The following is a 13418-nucleotide window of genomic DNA, read 5'->3' as shown; positions in this document are numbered from 1 at the left end:
TAAGCAAGAGATCATTGATCTTTCTAAAGCTGGTAACTCAGCTGAAAGTATTCGTCTTACCCTACAAAGCCATGGTATCAACGTCACTGCCCGCACCATTCAAACTCGTCTACGAGAATAGAATACAATTACACCTGCCTCAACCCTTTCTCAACGCCAGCATTTTGAAAGACTTGTTTCTAGTCTTTTACGGTTGTTGAACTACATTTTCCCTCAAGAAGGCATTCATGATCATAAACAACAATTTGACCCAGATCTTTTACAACGGCTATAAATGGATATACAGGAGTGGGATAGCAATGAATATCTACCGTCAGCCACCCTTACCTGGTGTCAACAACAGTTTCAGGAAATTGGAGAACAAATTACGGGGACTGGATTTGACTCTGAAAATCCCCTCCTACATCTTTGTGGCGACTCAGGCCAACCATATCGCATAGTATACGAGGCTCTTCGGCAGCGAGCACTTTTACACTATGAATCATCTATAGATCCTATCCTAGGCATTTGTACAAAACCTCATGGTGCATATGATTGGACCCCAATGGCAGAAGTGGTTTCGGAAGGAATAGTTGAGGTTGAAATATAGATTTCTTATGATTATATTTAGTCTAGTTTAAAACCTTCTATCTTTAATTCAAATAAATAGCCTAAATCCTAATCTCCTTTTCTAATAAGCAGTTCAACTCTCAATTCAACTCTCAATTCAACTCTCAATTCAACTCTTAATTCAACTCTTAATTCAACTCTTAATTCAACTCTTAATTCAACTCTTAATTCAACTCTCAATTCAACTCTTAATTCAACTCTTAATTCAACTCTTAATATAGCACTTGGAGAGATAGACCCAGATCTACTCTAACACCATCCAATCCATCTCCAGTGCCATCTCTAATAGTAGCCACTACTAAAAGGGGCGGCCAGGCACACGACAAGGCCAGCGAGTTCGGAGAAAACGGGAATGATATAGCTGCTTTAGTCAATACATTTTGCTTCGTTATTCTACTTCGTTATTTAGTAGTAATAGTATGAAGCTTGACAGTCGATAGCCCTAAACTTACTAAGTCAAACTTCATACTATTACTACTAAAATAATGAATTAGAATAACGAAGCAAAATGTATTGACTAAAGCAGCTATATCATTCCCGTTTTCTCCGAACTCGCTGGCCTTGTCGTGTGCCTGGCCGCCCCCTTTTAGTAGTGGCTACTATTAGAGATGGCACTGGAGATGGATTGGATGGTGTTAGAGTAGATCTGGGTCTATCTCTCTAAGTGCTATATTAAGAGTTGAATTGAGAATTGAATTGAGAGTTGAACTGCTTAGTAGAGAAACAGATTAGGATTTAGACTATCTATTTAAATATATTATTGCGACAGCTGCATGAGAAACAAGGTCGTCAACAAATGGGAGCGGAACCACCGAGGACAGGAAGCTTTTCGGCCGAAAAGCTTCTGCCAAAAACTCTCGATTCGGAATAACCACTCGGAGGAAGTAGTATATCACGACATCCTTGAACTATATGCATCGTCGCAAACGACACCCTTGAGCAATGTGCATTCGCGACAGTGATGTTCCGTCTTCACCGTCTCTTCTGTCTCAGACGAATGGTTACATTCGTCCAAGACAGAGGAGCGCCCATGTACTATAAGTAGCTAGTTCTCTCCATCAATGAAAAGACAGACTTCACAACAACTGCAATATTCAACTAGTAGGAATCCACTACCAGATCGGTGGATTGTCTACGGTGTTGAGTAGCAGTTTGTTGGAGCTCACCAACTCTTTGTTTCTACTGCAGTAAACTCCACGCCGTTTTACCGCAGTAAAACTTGAACACGATTCTCAGTTATAATATTCGAATATTACCCTTGCGAGCGACAAACTGGCTCATCAAAAGAGTTCAAGCTCTCTAGGAAACTATCGTGGTAGGTTAAAGCTAGCTCCTAAGAAGAAGCTTTATGGGAACCAATGGTTTCCGCCTTATAATTTGCTGATAGTAGCATTAATGTCTTCATGCTCTTATTGGCTAGGCAGCTTGACATTCGCCCTCCCCCATATGATGAAGAATGGCACCTTCTATCAGGGATCAAGATTGGATATAGTGGGCTGAAAGCTTTTCATTCAATGGATCAATCCAACTTTGATCCTTGGATATGATATTCATTCTCGATTGTAACCCTAATTTACTCTCATTGTTAAGCCCTGTATCAGCCTGCATAGTATTCGATCAATATCTAAATGAGAAGGAAATTATCCATTTTCCTGACTACCATTTTTTTGGAAGTAAGTCAGTCAGTAAAATAATGATGCGAAGTTGACAAAAAAGCAAGAAAAAAACGTCAACCATAGGATTCGAACCTATGCCCGCGAACGGAATTGATTTCTAGTCAATCGCCTTAACCACTCGGCCAGATTGACTTGTTATGATAAGATAGGCGAGTTTTGCCTTTATACACTAAAACTTTCATAAAATACTTATTGTAGAACTCTTCGTTCAAGTTTGAATGTTTTGCTCTTATGTGGTTTATTTTTTGATCACATAGTAATCTTGAACCTCTCAAGATTCCAATGTTAGAATACATATACAGGCATCCTCTTCCAAGGTTATTCTCCCAAATATGAAGTCGGTTCCAACCTTCCAGGAAAAGTGGTTGCATTTTGGCTTCCGCCCGGAGTTTTTATATATTCAACTTTCACCTGAGGCTTAAAGGCTTAGGTTGTGTATTGCTACCTATGATCTATTCCAACATTGGGAGGTTGACTGATTGGCTCAATCGCCGGCATTTGAATATAAATATTAAATGATAACGGAAACAAAACAAAACAAAACTTTCATAAAAAGGTTGCCTGGGAAATGATGTTGTCAGGCAGGTAATGAATATCCATGAATAGGCATGATAAACGGGGCCATGGTACATAGATTTATCCACATCCATTCCAAATTAGACATCGGGAACCCGGGAGCATAGAAATGAACGGCTATCAAGGTAGTAGAATCAGGAGATTTAATAGTCAAGAGGCGCACTAAAGTCCCCATCTATCTCTAGCCATGGAGTAGAAGCCCCAGCTCTTTTTCACTAACCAGCTGAGGGTTTATGACTGGGGCTGATCATTTTCGGTTAATTGGGGGGTTAGTTCTACAGACATCGTGGGAATCTTGGACGCGATAAATGGGAACAAATGCTTGACTTGGGATACTTGGATGTTGAGCGGTCTTTGATAGATAGTTTTATTTATAATGGCAAAAGTTGGGCACGTATCATATAACCAGTCAATCTGGCCGAGTGGTTAAGGCGATTGACTAGAAATCAATTCCGTTCGCGGGCATAGGTTCGAATCCTATGGTTGACGTTTTTTTTCTTGCTTTTTTGTCAACTTCGCATCATTATTTTACTGACCTACTTGAAGAACCTTTGACTGTCGTGATAATTAATAATTCCCTTTTATTTGCATAATTATCACTCTTATACACTTTATCTTGGCCTTGACTTTATCGGACTGAGCCCAGATTCCGATTCCCACCAGGGTTAGCATCATATTTAGTACGGAGGACCATGACAAAAGTATCTGGCCTGGAAATTTACGCCTATTCTTAATAAGGGATAGTAAATTTGTTTTTAAATAACCGAAATATTACATGAATTTACTTTTCTCTGATGTGTACGATTACCACCCCTCCCAGCTCTTCTTCCTTCTAGCTTAATGATTTCCTGGATATGATGAGGGAGTCTTTCAATCCAAGCCTGAATTTTTTCTTGCGGCATCTCGCGCCATGTATTTTCCCAAACAGAGATAGCATCTACTCTTGTCTTTGGCGCACCTTTCTCTGTGGTAGTACGCTTTAAATAAGGCCAGGCACACTCAATAGCGTTTAGATCTGGAGAGTTTGGGCACCACAGTAGATGTGCTACTTCAGAGATATCATATACTATCTACTGAAAACGATGATTATGAGCAGGAGCTTTATTCTCTTGAACCAAGGTGCCCAGTTGTATCTTAAGACATTCTTTCGCAAAAGGAATCAGCTTCGGGAGGAGAATAATTTTCTAATAACGATACCAATCGATGCCACAGCCCTAGAATCTATATTAGTATATCAAATTAAATCAAGCCAATATGATGCTTTGAATAGAATCAGAATAAAGAATAACTTACCCGTCCATGGGTCAGTTTCCCATTCTCTATAGTAAATCTCCATTTAGGCTTCGTTTCGGCCCAGGTGTCTTCTGGCGGAGATTTAAACGCCTCATCGGGTTCGAAATCTCCCATTCTTCCTTTAACTTCGGCTCCAAAACTTTATTAAGCTCTTCAATCTCAAGGAAGTCTTTTTTAGCAGCAGTCTCCGGAATCCAACAATGACAATGACCCTTTTTCTCATAAGAGAAACAGCCCCAAAACATAAATTCAGATACCTTTCCAACACTCGCGTATAGTAGAGCGTAAAAAGGCTTCGTCCTTAGTACGCCAAACACGATATCCTCCTCTTCGATGATTTAATATCACAGATGATTCATCACTCCAGATCACGTTTTTCTAATCTTCAAGAGTCTCATCCTTCCTCTTAAGACACTACTCTAGTCTCTCTTTCCGCATCTTTTTCGAGAGACCAGGCTTCCGTGTAGGCTTAGTCTTAAAACCAGCAGCTTTAGAACCCGAAAGATAGTCTGTTGCGACAGCCGAGAAACAAGGCCATCAACAGACGGAAAGTATTTCGGCCGAAAAAGCTTCTGCCAAGACAGTGACTCTGGAACTAGATTAGTATATCACGGCATCCTTGAACGATATGCATTCATCGCAAACGACACCCTTGAGCGATGTGCATTCGTGACAGTAATATCCTCCCGTCTTCACCGTCTCTTCTGTCTCGGACGAATGTGGACATTCGTCCAGGGCAGAGGGGCACCCATATACTATAAGTAGCTAGTTCTTTCATCAATGAAAAAGCAGACTTCACAACAATCGCAGTATTCAGTATCGTAGCATCCACTACACCCGGTGGATTTTCTACGGTGTTGAGTAGCGGTTTGTTGGAGCTCACAACGTTTACTATTCTCAGTACAATATTCGAATATCGCCCTTTCGAGCGACATAGTCATAGAAGAGACATCAATACCTTCATCGGCTAGCTCTCCAGCTATCATCTCACAAGTCTTTTCCCTCCCATATCGACCCCTCCGAATCTTTATAAACACCGATTCCTCAATCGCTTCTCGCTTCCTGCTTCTGTGGACGGCCAGATCGTGGAGCATCTTCAACATAGCGATCATAGATAGCGCAATCAAGATTATGATCAAAGCCACGTTCTTTCGCACGCGCATAGATTGAATTAACACTAGACTTTGATAAACCAGTCATAGTAGCAATTTCAGAAGAAGTAAGCTCGGTAAAAGCTTTAAGGCTTACCACCTGAGCGCGAATAGCAAGGTCTGTCTTCATGTTAAATAAAGAGTAATGGTCTATAGAAGAAGAGAAGCAAAATTCAGGAGAAATCGGTTTGATTACTGATTACTAATATGGTGTATGCATCTGGATTCTACAGGTCATATTACCAATATGCAGGTGGGCCGGCCAGATACTTTTGTTATGGTCCTCCATACTAATTCGAATTTTCAGCCTCGTATGAGCCACCCTTGATGTAAATCTAATGTACTCAAGTAGACTGCTAGAATGTACTCATGTCCCCCATGACATGGACTGAAGAAAATGTCTGAGCTGTTAAATTACAAAAGCTAGGCTTGCTTGATCCTTGTTATTATTATACAATATGTTTTGATTTAATTAGAATGCTTTGTATGTCCTTTTACTAACGAAATAGCGAAATCAGCGGTTACTTATCGCCCTGAATTTCCCAAAAAGGAGAAAAAAATTTGACCAGACTGGGGCTCGATCCCAGGACCTTATCGGTGTTAACGATACGTGATAACCAACTACACCATCCGGCCAATTGAATTGTTGGATTCAAATTTATATAACATATATTGAGTAAATCATGATTACGTTACATTCCTTGTTTCGCTATTACAATTCCAAGAACCAACGGTTTGTTTCACAAAGACAAGCAAATATCCTGGTGCTGGTACACAATGAAGCATCTCTCCAAAATTGTGGCATACCAGAGAGAGCACTATCCATTTGGGCCCAATTTACAAAATTCAGGCATGAATGGTTAGCTAGCGGGTGTCCATTTACCGTTAGATGGGTGTCACCACCCTAAAGCAACTCATCTTACAATAAATTCAACAGCTCTCCCAGAAAAGTAAATGAATAAAAAATCCATTAGATAAGTTCGAATATAGTATCCAATATAAATCATGAACAGGACAAGAAAAATAAGACATTATGATACGCTGGCCTTAAAGCGAAGCGAATATAGAAAAACAAAACACCAAAAAACGTCAACCATAGGATTCGAACCTATGCCCGCGAACGGAATTGATTTCTAGTCAATCGCCTTAACCACTCGGCCAGATTGACTTCTTATTGAATAATTTGCCATAATTATTACCTATATAACTATCTCTTACACTATATTCAAATTGCGTGGCCCATCAACCCTACACCTGGGCATTCCAAGGTTTTCAGTAGTCTTGACCACAGCGATTGGGATTCATAAATTTCACCAAAAATTTTAGAAATTGAGGGTGACCTACCACCTGGGCAACTTGAGGACTTGTTACAGAATTTGTTCTGCTCTGCACAAAAGCTACGTATATAATATACCTCGATCAAAATTGTATTCCGAGGTTTATCGTTTCACTCAGTCAAGAGTGTTTTGAATATATCAACAGATTGCGGGAAAGATAGTATTGTTAGATCTGAAGTCATATCTATGTAGAGTCGCTAGGCGGGCTTTGATTTTCTTACTTATAGCTTCTATCTATGAGAGCCCTTTACTCGACCTTGGAAAGGACCCCCGAGATAAATTTTCTAGAATGTCCATATCCCCCCACCTTCTTTCCTCCACCTTCTAACCTTTCGCTTCTTTCATTTCCTCTCATCTTTTCCCTCTCCATCCATTGAGACTTTATATTTCAATTGAGGCTGAGCAAGCCGGCCACAAGAATTTATGTATTAATGTTAACTCTAGTCATTCGAAAGACCCCGACCTTACTGGACAAACTTGGCATTTGGTGTAGATTGTTTTACCATTTTCAATTTTTCGATGCCTTTTATAGTAAAAGCTATGTATCAACTCAGATAATAGAGAAACTTCGACAAAGAAAGCCCCGAGAGTGGAATGGTAGGGTATTCAATGAAGTCTGGAAATGTTACCAGGGTCGGCTTGCTATATATTAGAATCCCAGAAAGAGGCGGACTTTCTTTCTGCCAGCCTGTCGCTTACCCGTTCATTCATCTGAGCCTTGGTTGATACGTTAAAGGGGATAAGTGATAAGAACAGCACAAAAGCGTGATGTATAGTGCTAGACGCAGTAGCAGCAACATCAGTGTGTCCCTTTGTTACTTGTGGTGACGATTCTGTTGCGATAGCCGAGAAACAAGGCCATCAACAGACGGAAAGTATTTCGGCCGAAAAGCTTCTGCCGAGACAGCGACTCCGGAACTGGATTAGTATATCACGGCATCCTTGAACGATATGCATTCATCGCAAACGACACCCTTGAGCGATGCGCATTCGCGACAGTAATGTCCCTTCTTCACCGTCTCTTCTGTCTCGGACGAATGTTGACATTCGTCCAGAGCAGAGGGGCGCCCATATACTATAAGTAGCTAGTTCTTTCATCAATGAAAAAGCAGACTTCACAACAACCACAATATTCAGTACTGTAGAGACCACTACACTTGGTGGTTTGTCTACGGTGTTGAGTAGTGGTTTGTTGAAGCTCACCAACTCCTTTCTACTGCAATAAACTCCAATTCCCTTTTACTGCAGTAAGGACTCGAGCACCGTTCTCAGTTATCGGCGACTAGCTAGCTACGCTCGCTAAGCGAGCGACAGATTCTTCGATGTTATTGAACAAACATTAAACAAGAGCGGATATTTGCGTATGGCTTCTTACAATCGCTCTTTCTCTCTTTCAATTTTCAATGATAGGTGTCTTTGACAAAGAGATGACGAAGAGAAAACTCTATATCCATAGATCCTTTACTATGCCTATGAATCACTCACAGATATTTAACTAATGATAGAAAGATTACCTATATTTCGCTCTAATCTTGTAGCTAAGTCTTCTATGGCCTCCATTTCTTGTCAATCAACCGAAGCCTGCAAAAATAAGCTCAAATGACACTTGATGAGTATCACGCATCATGTTTTACCATATCTAAAAGGAATTGTATTCTCGAAGATGCCAAGGAATAAGATTTACTGTCTTCATCAGTATAGTTTTCGAAAACTTCCGCAGTTTAACAACTGAGTGATAATTTATCGAAATTGTCTCCAATCACCAGGATAGCTTTGCTTGTCTTTGTGAAACAAACCGTTGGTTCTTGGAATTGTAATAGCGAAACAAGGAATGCAACGTAATCATGATTTACTCAATATAGGTTATATAAATTTGAATCCAACAATTCAATTGGCCGGATGGTGTATTTGGTTATCACGTATCGTTGGTAGGTATGGGTGCTCCACAATTAGAGAAAAAAGCTGGCAGGGGGAGATATCACGTAGGAGACTATTCCAGTAAATAGCTTATCGCTTCGCTCAAACTATTAACTCATTCACATTTCCTATTAGTATACACCCGTAGACTATATATAGGCTAGTTTTCACGGACAGCAGCCATTTTGTTATATAATCTAGAAAAGGGAATTTGGTTGTGATTAGGGTTTAAATGTGAATATTTTAAACTATCAGAAGTTAGGAAAGGAAGCTAAGCCACACCTGGGCAGCCATGGAAGAGAATATCTATTGCAAATTCGAATACTAGGTCTATACAGATATCTCACTTAAAAGAAGAAGGATCTGAAATATCAAAGTCAGCTTTCCTACTTGAACCGAAACTAAGAGTTAGTCATACTCACTTTTTCAATGTACTTGACACCAATCAAAATTCCATCATTGTCCTCAAATTCAGTCTGGTCACCAAAGTCTTGGTTTGTCTCATCCAGGCATGTTAAACAATTGACAACAACATGCATATACTTTTCTCCCATCTTGGTCGATAAATGCTTATTTGCTAATACAACATAGTAATCTTTAAGAGAGCTGCCCTCCATTATATAGGCGGAAGGATCCGGGTCTTCCCCATTTACTGCTTGGGGGAATATCTTGCCCTGACTACTCACAAACGATTCCCAGAGCCCAATCTCAAGAAGGCATACGCCGAGACTATAGATATCATGCTGCATAGTATAGTCTGCACTAGGATGGATTCCTTGTCGATCAGGGTGTTGGTAGGTGGTTTCGGCCCAAACGGAGTTGCCTAGCTGTTGTGTCCTACTATCAGCCATTCGAAATGCTTAAATCCAAGGAGAAATAGCGGTCTGAGGTGTGAATCCTTCTTTCGAAAGACCAAGGCGTTTTCTGGACGAGTATTCTTGTGAACGATATCAAGAACATGAACATAATTCACTGATGTGGCAAGCTGCTTAGCAAGCTCGATTTTCTCATTCAGCGAAGGACAAGTCATCGAATAAAGATGAGACCGAAGACTCTGAGGCTCGAAACACCCATCGGGGATGTGGAATATGAAGTCGAATGATAGAACTCGCTTTGTGAGGGGGTCTTTAACGCGAACAACGCCTTGACATTTCAGTACGTGGAAAAGTCTAGCGTCAACCTTCTCGAGCTTTTGTGCCAGGTCTCGAACATGCCTCATGAAAATAGAAACATCCTCCCTAGATGTACAATCAGCAGAATTTAATATATACGTGCCTGCATGTATATCAATAACATGGGAATCCGAAAATTGAATTGGAGAGCGGCTAGCCTGGTCCAAATCTCTCTGTGGAAGAAACACACTGGCTTGGCGGGGTGAATGAAGTGTACTTCGAACTTCTCTTTCGATGGAGAGTCTGCCAGCTCCTGAATGTCTGGTGAACTCCATATCAATGAATTGATTATGCATCCGCGAAGTCAAATGCCATGTGGGGTCGAACAGCTTTTCCCAATTTTGAAGCTCACTAATTAGTTTGTTGAGGGATTCTCTGCTAAGCAAGGCATATTTCAGCGCCTCTTTCTTCTTCATTGGAACATTGCTATCCCAGGGCCCCTGTTTCTCAAGCTTGCTCAGCTGCAAGCTAGCACCAGTTATCCTAGATTGCAGAATGACGAGAAGGCGTTCCTGTAGATCCTTATAATTCGGGTCTAGACTTTCCCAAATCCGCTTGAGAAAGTCTAACTGAAGGGATACCTTCAACCAGATGGCTTCAATAATAATAGTTTGCTCTTTAATCATCTGATCTGCTCCCTTAAAGGCCTTCCATTTGTCCACGACGATCTTTCCGTATCTATTCAATGTCAATCAATATCTCTCCATAGAAAATATTGAAAAGACTACACAAGGACCTTACTTACTTGATACACTGATCAATAGTGCCGAATATGGCAAGGCCAAGCTCTACACCCGACATTATAAGCTGAGGCTATCTGTAACCGGAAGGAAGGAAGTTGATTACACAGGAAAGATCAGTCCTTTTATCGAAACTGAGATAAATTAAAAATAGCCTTATCAGGAGGCAAAGAGGAGGAGAGTAAATTCGAAAGAAGCAAAAATCCATGCTCAGCCATCAGTCAGCCTTATCTAAATGGACTTTCAGCGACTGCCAAGCCAGGCAGCTGATCCTAACAAGCGCTTACAGCTGACAATAATTTAGCCAAGTCTTCATTCCAAAAACTTGTTGACCTCTTCATGACCCCATGAAGGTTAAGCTATCATTCCATCATGGAGAGCAAAAAGCGTGTGGAGGATATGAGATTCTTGCACACGGAAATTCGACGTAACGCCACGCTTCATTATTATCGAGCAGACAATGAAAAGAGGGGGAACAATTTGAAGGAAAAATGGGAGAGAGAGGCTCAGCTTGGCCATGGGGCCTTCTCGACAGTTTTTCGAGAGAAATGTTCGAGCGGCAGTACACCTAAACTACGGGCTATGAAGGTCATCGACAAAAAAGGTCATTCTAAACTCCCAAATCTTCGGGAATATTGCGATCAGGAACTGGATGCTATAGCGAAGTTTTCTTGGCCAAAGGTCAGTATCATATGTCCCATGAATGAGAATCCTTAATTGATCGAAAGTGTTGGCTGATTATCATCAAGTATGAAAGTTTTTTTGTTCAATCTCTCGGCTGGTGCGAGGATGAAAGTTATATTTGCATCGCTATGGAATATATGGAACATGGGGATCTCCGAAGAAACCTCCAGTCAAGGAACCCGCTACCAGAGCAAGAAATACAACAGATTACAATTCAGATTCTGATGGGACTTCATTATCTCCATGATAATGGGTACATCCATCGAGATCTCAAGCCTGAGGTACATTCGCGACGAAGTTCAAATGCGATCACTTCAACTAATACATCAGTAATAGAACGTGCTCGTTAAGTTAAAAGGTCCCAAGTGGTGGGTTAAAATCGGCGACTTCGGTATCAGCAAAAGATTCGATGAAAATAAGACCGATACTGGGATGGGGACTGAAGGGTTCAGGGCTCCTGAGAGACTCGACCTTTACCCTCCTGGAACGGAACGTCGTCACCCTACATACAATATGGATATTTGGTCGCTAGGTATTATGGTTTTCCATATGCTTTTTAACTATTATCCATTTCCCGGTATCTGGAGCTTAATATCATACGTCCAGACCTCTATCTTCCCTTCAATACCACAATCCTCTTCCGTCAACCCGGATGCTTTAAGCTTCTTAAGGAGTCTACTAGCTGCTGATGCTTCAATGCGACCATCTGCAAAAGAGGCTCTTGAAAACACATGGCTGAAACAAGACCAATCTGATCATACCTCTCGAAGAAATGAAACGAATAGTACAGCATCTACAACGACGACAATAGACTACAAATCATGGGATACACCTATTCCTCGACAAATTAGGGTTGAGTCAAAAACAGAGCATCCAAGCTCAAACTTACGAGACACGCCAAGGAATGAGTTACCAGGCTTTGATGCTCTCTCAAACTCACTCAGCAAAGAACACAGCCCTACGGCTTCCAACGAGCTTGAAAGTATTGCTAAAGATCTTGAAAGTGTTGAGCATATACCCACAAGATTAATTTCAAACCAACAATCACTTAACCCGAAGGAAATACATCAACAGACTTCCACCGATAACGATGATCTTCTTCGTTTTGAAATGCTATATAAAAATGGGCTATCTTGTATCGACGGAAAGAGATACGAAGAAGCCGAAGTAGAGTTGTGCCAGGCCTATCAGGGGCGGAAGAAGATTCTTGGTGCGAGTCATGAAAATACACTTCAATCTCTTCACTGGCTAGGTCATGCTCTCCTTGAGCAAGAGAAGTATTCGGCAGCCGAAGCAGAGTTGCGCCAGGCCTACCAGGGGCAGAAGGAGACTCTTGGTGCAAGTCATGGAAATACACTTCAATCTCTTCACTGGCTAGGCTGTGCTCTCTTTGAGCAAAAGAAGTATTCGGCAGCCGAAGAAGAGTTGCGTCAGGCCTATCAAGGGCGGAAGAAGACTCTTGGTGCGAGTCATGAAAATACACTTCAATCTCTTCACTGGCTAGGTCGTGCTCTCCTTAAGCAAAAAAAGTGGGGTGTTTTCAGGCGAACCAGATTTCCAGAATACTAGTGTGAATCATAAAGATACACTCTATCCTCTTTTTCTGGCTAATCCGCTCTCAGAACCCCTTCATCGTCTAGAAATTGACAAAAGAAAGTGGGAAACTCCAGTGCTCCTAATACAGCGTCACGATAATGATATTGATTTCAATTAAATCGGCCCCTCGCCAAGGCGACATCCTCAGACATGTAAAAAGTTTACGGAGACTCACCGATGTTACTGAAGATACAGTAGTTTAACTCAGGCTGCTTCTGCATCAAATAAGCGAAGTAAAGACATCTCGCAAGCGATCTCAAACGTGACGCGGAATAGTGGACGATTAATAATTTATTTCATCAGTCAACCATACCTTCGATGGCATGATTCTAAAGCCATATGCTAATAACAAAGAATGAAAATCTGCATGTCTCATAGAAGGTAATCTTGAGTCCAACTAGTCTTTCAAGAAACTAAATTTACTCCGCGGTAACCCCAGTTTGGGGGAAAACAAAAAATGACCAGACTGGGGCTCGATCCCAGGACCTTATCGGCGTTAACGATACGTGATAACCCATGGTGCGTTGTGGAAAGGCCACGATATGCGTGGTTGTTTGAAAATCGTGGTAGTAATCGCAAAATCATGGCCTTGATACCTAACCCTACCCACGACTCTAATACCCATAAAGAACACTAATAATAGGAAATTGATATTCTTAGCCCCTCG

General features: G+C 41.2%; 3 protein-coding genes across 3 annotated transcripts; 1 reads left to right on the top strand and 2 right to left on the bottom strand.

The window, feature by feature from the left end:
• Window positions 1–5198: 5198 nt before the first annotated feature.
• On the bottom strand, window positions 5199–5435 carry N7495_004689 (uncharacterized protein; the record flags this gene model as incomplete). The annotated part of the gene is made up of 1 exon (XM_057207340.1): window positions 5199–5435. The coding sequence occupies one exon, from the start codon at window positions 5433–5435 to the stop codon at window positions 5199–5201; it is 237 nt and encodes a 78-aa protein (XP_057065020.1).
• A 3454-nt stretch (window positions 5436–8889) lies between these two features.
• On the bottom strand, window positions 8890–10532 carry N7495_004688 (uncharacterized protein; the record flags this gene model as incomplete). Its single annotated transcript, XM_057207339.1, has 5 exons — window positions 8890–8922; window positions 8982–9386; window positions 9473–9797; window positions 9831–10409; window positions 10477–10532. The coding sequence occupies 5 exons, from the start codon at window positions 10530–10532 to the stop codon at window positions 8890–8892; spliced, it is 1398 nt and encodes a 465-aa protein (XP_057065019.1).
• A 311-nt stretch (window positions 10533–10843) lies between these two features.
• Window positions 10844–12724, top strand: N7495_004687 (serine/threonine-protein kinase; the record flags this gene model as incomplete). Its single annotated transcript, XM_057207338.1, has 3 exons — window positions 10844–11152; window positions 11200–11436; window positions 11492–12724. The coding sequence occupies 3 exons, from the start codon at window positions 10844–10846 to the stop codon at window positions 12722–12724; spliced, it is 1779 nt and encodes a 592-aa protein (XP_057065018.1).
• Window positions 12725–13418: the final 694 nt, after the last annotated feature.

Source organism: Penicillium taxi (assembly GCF_028828555.1).
Source record: "Penicillium taxi strain IBT 34144 chromosome Unknown utg000003l_segment0_segment0, whole genome shotgun sequence".
In the NCBI taxonomy this organism is placed as follows: Eukaryota; Fungi; Ascomycota; class Eurotiomycetes; order Eurotiales; family Aspergillaceae; genus Penicillium; species Penicillium taxi.
The sequence above is the reverse complement of the archived record's forward strand: the minus strand, read 5'-3'. Positions and strand labels throughout refer to the sequence as shown.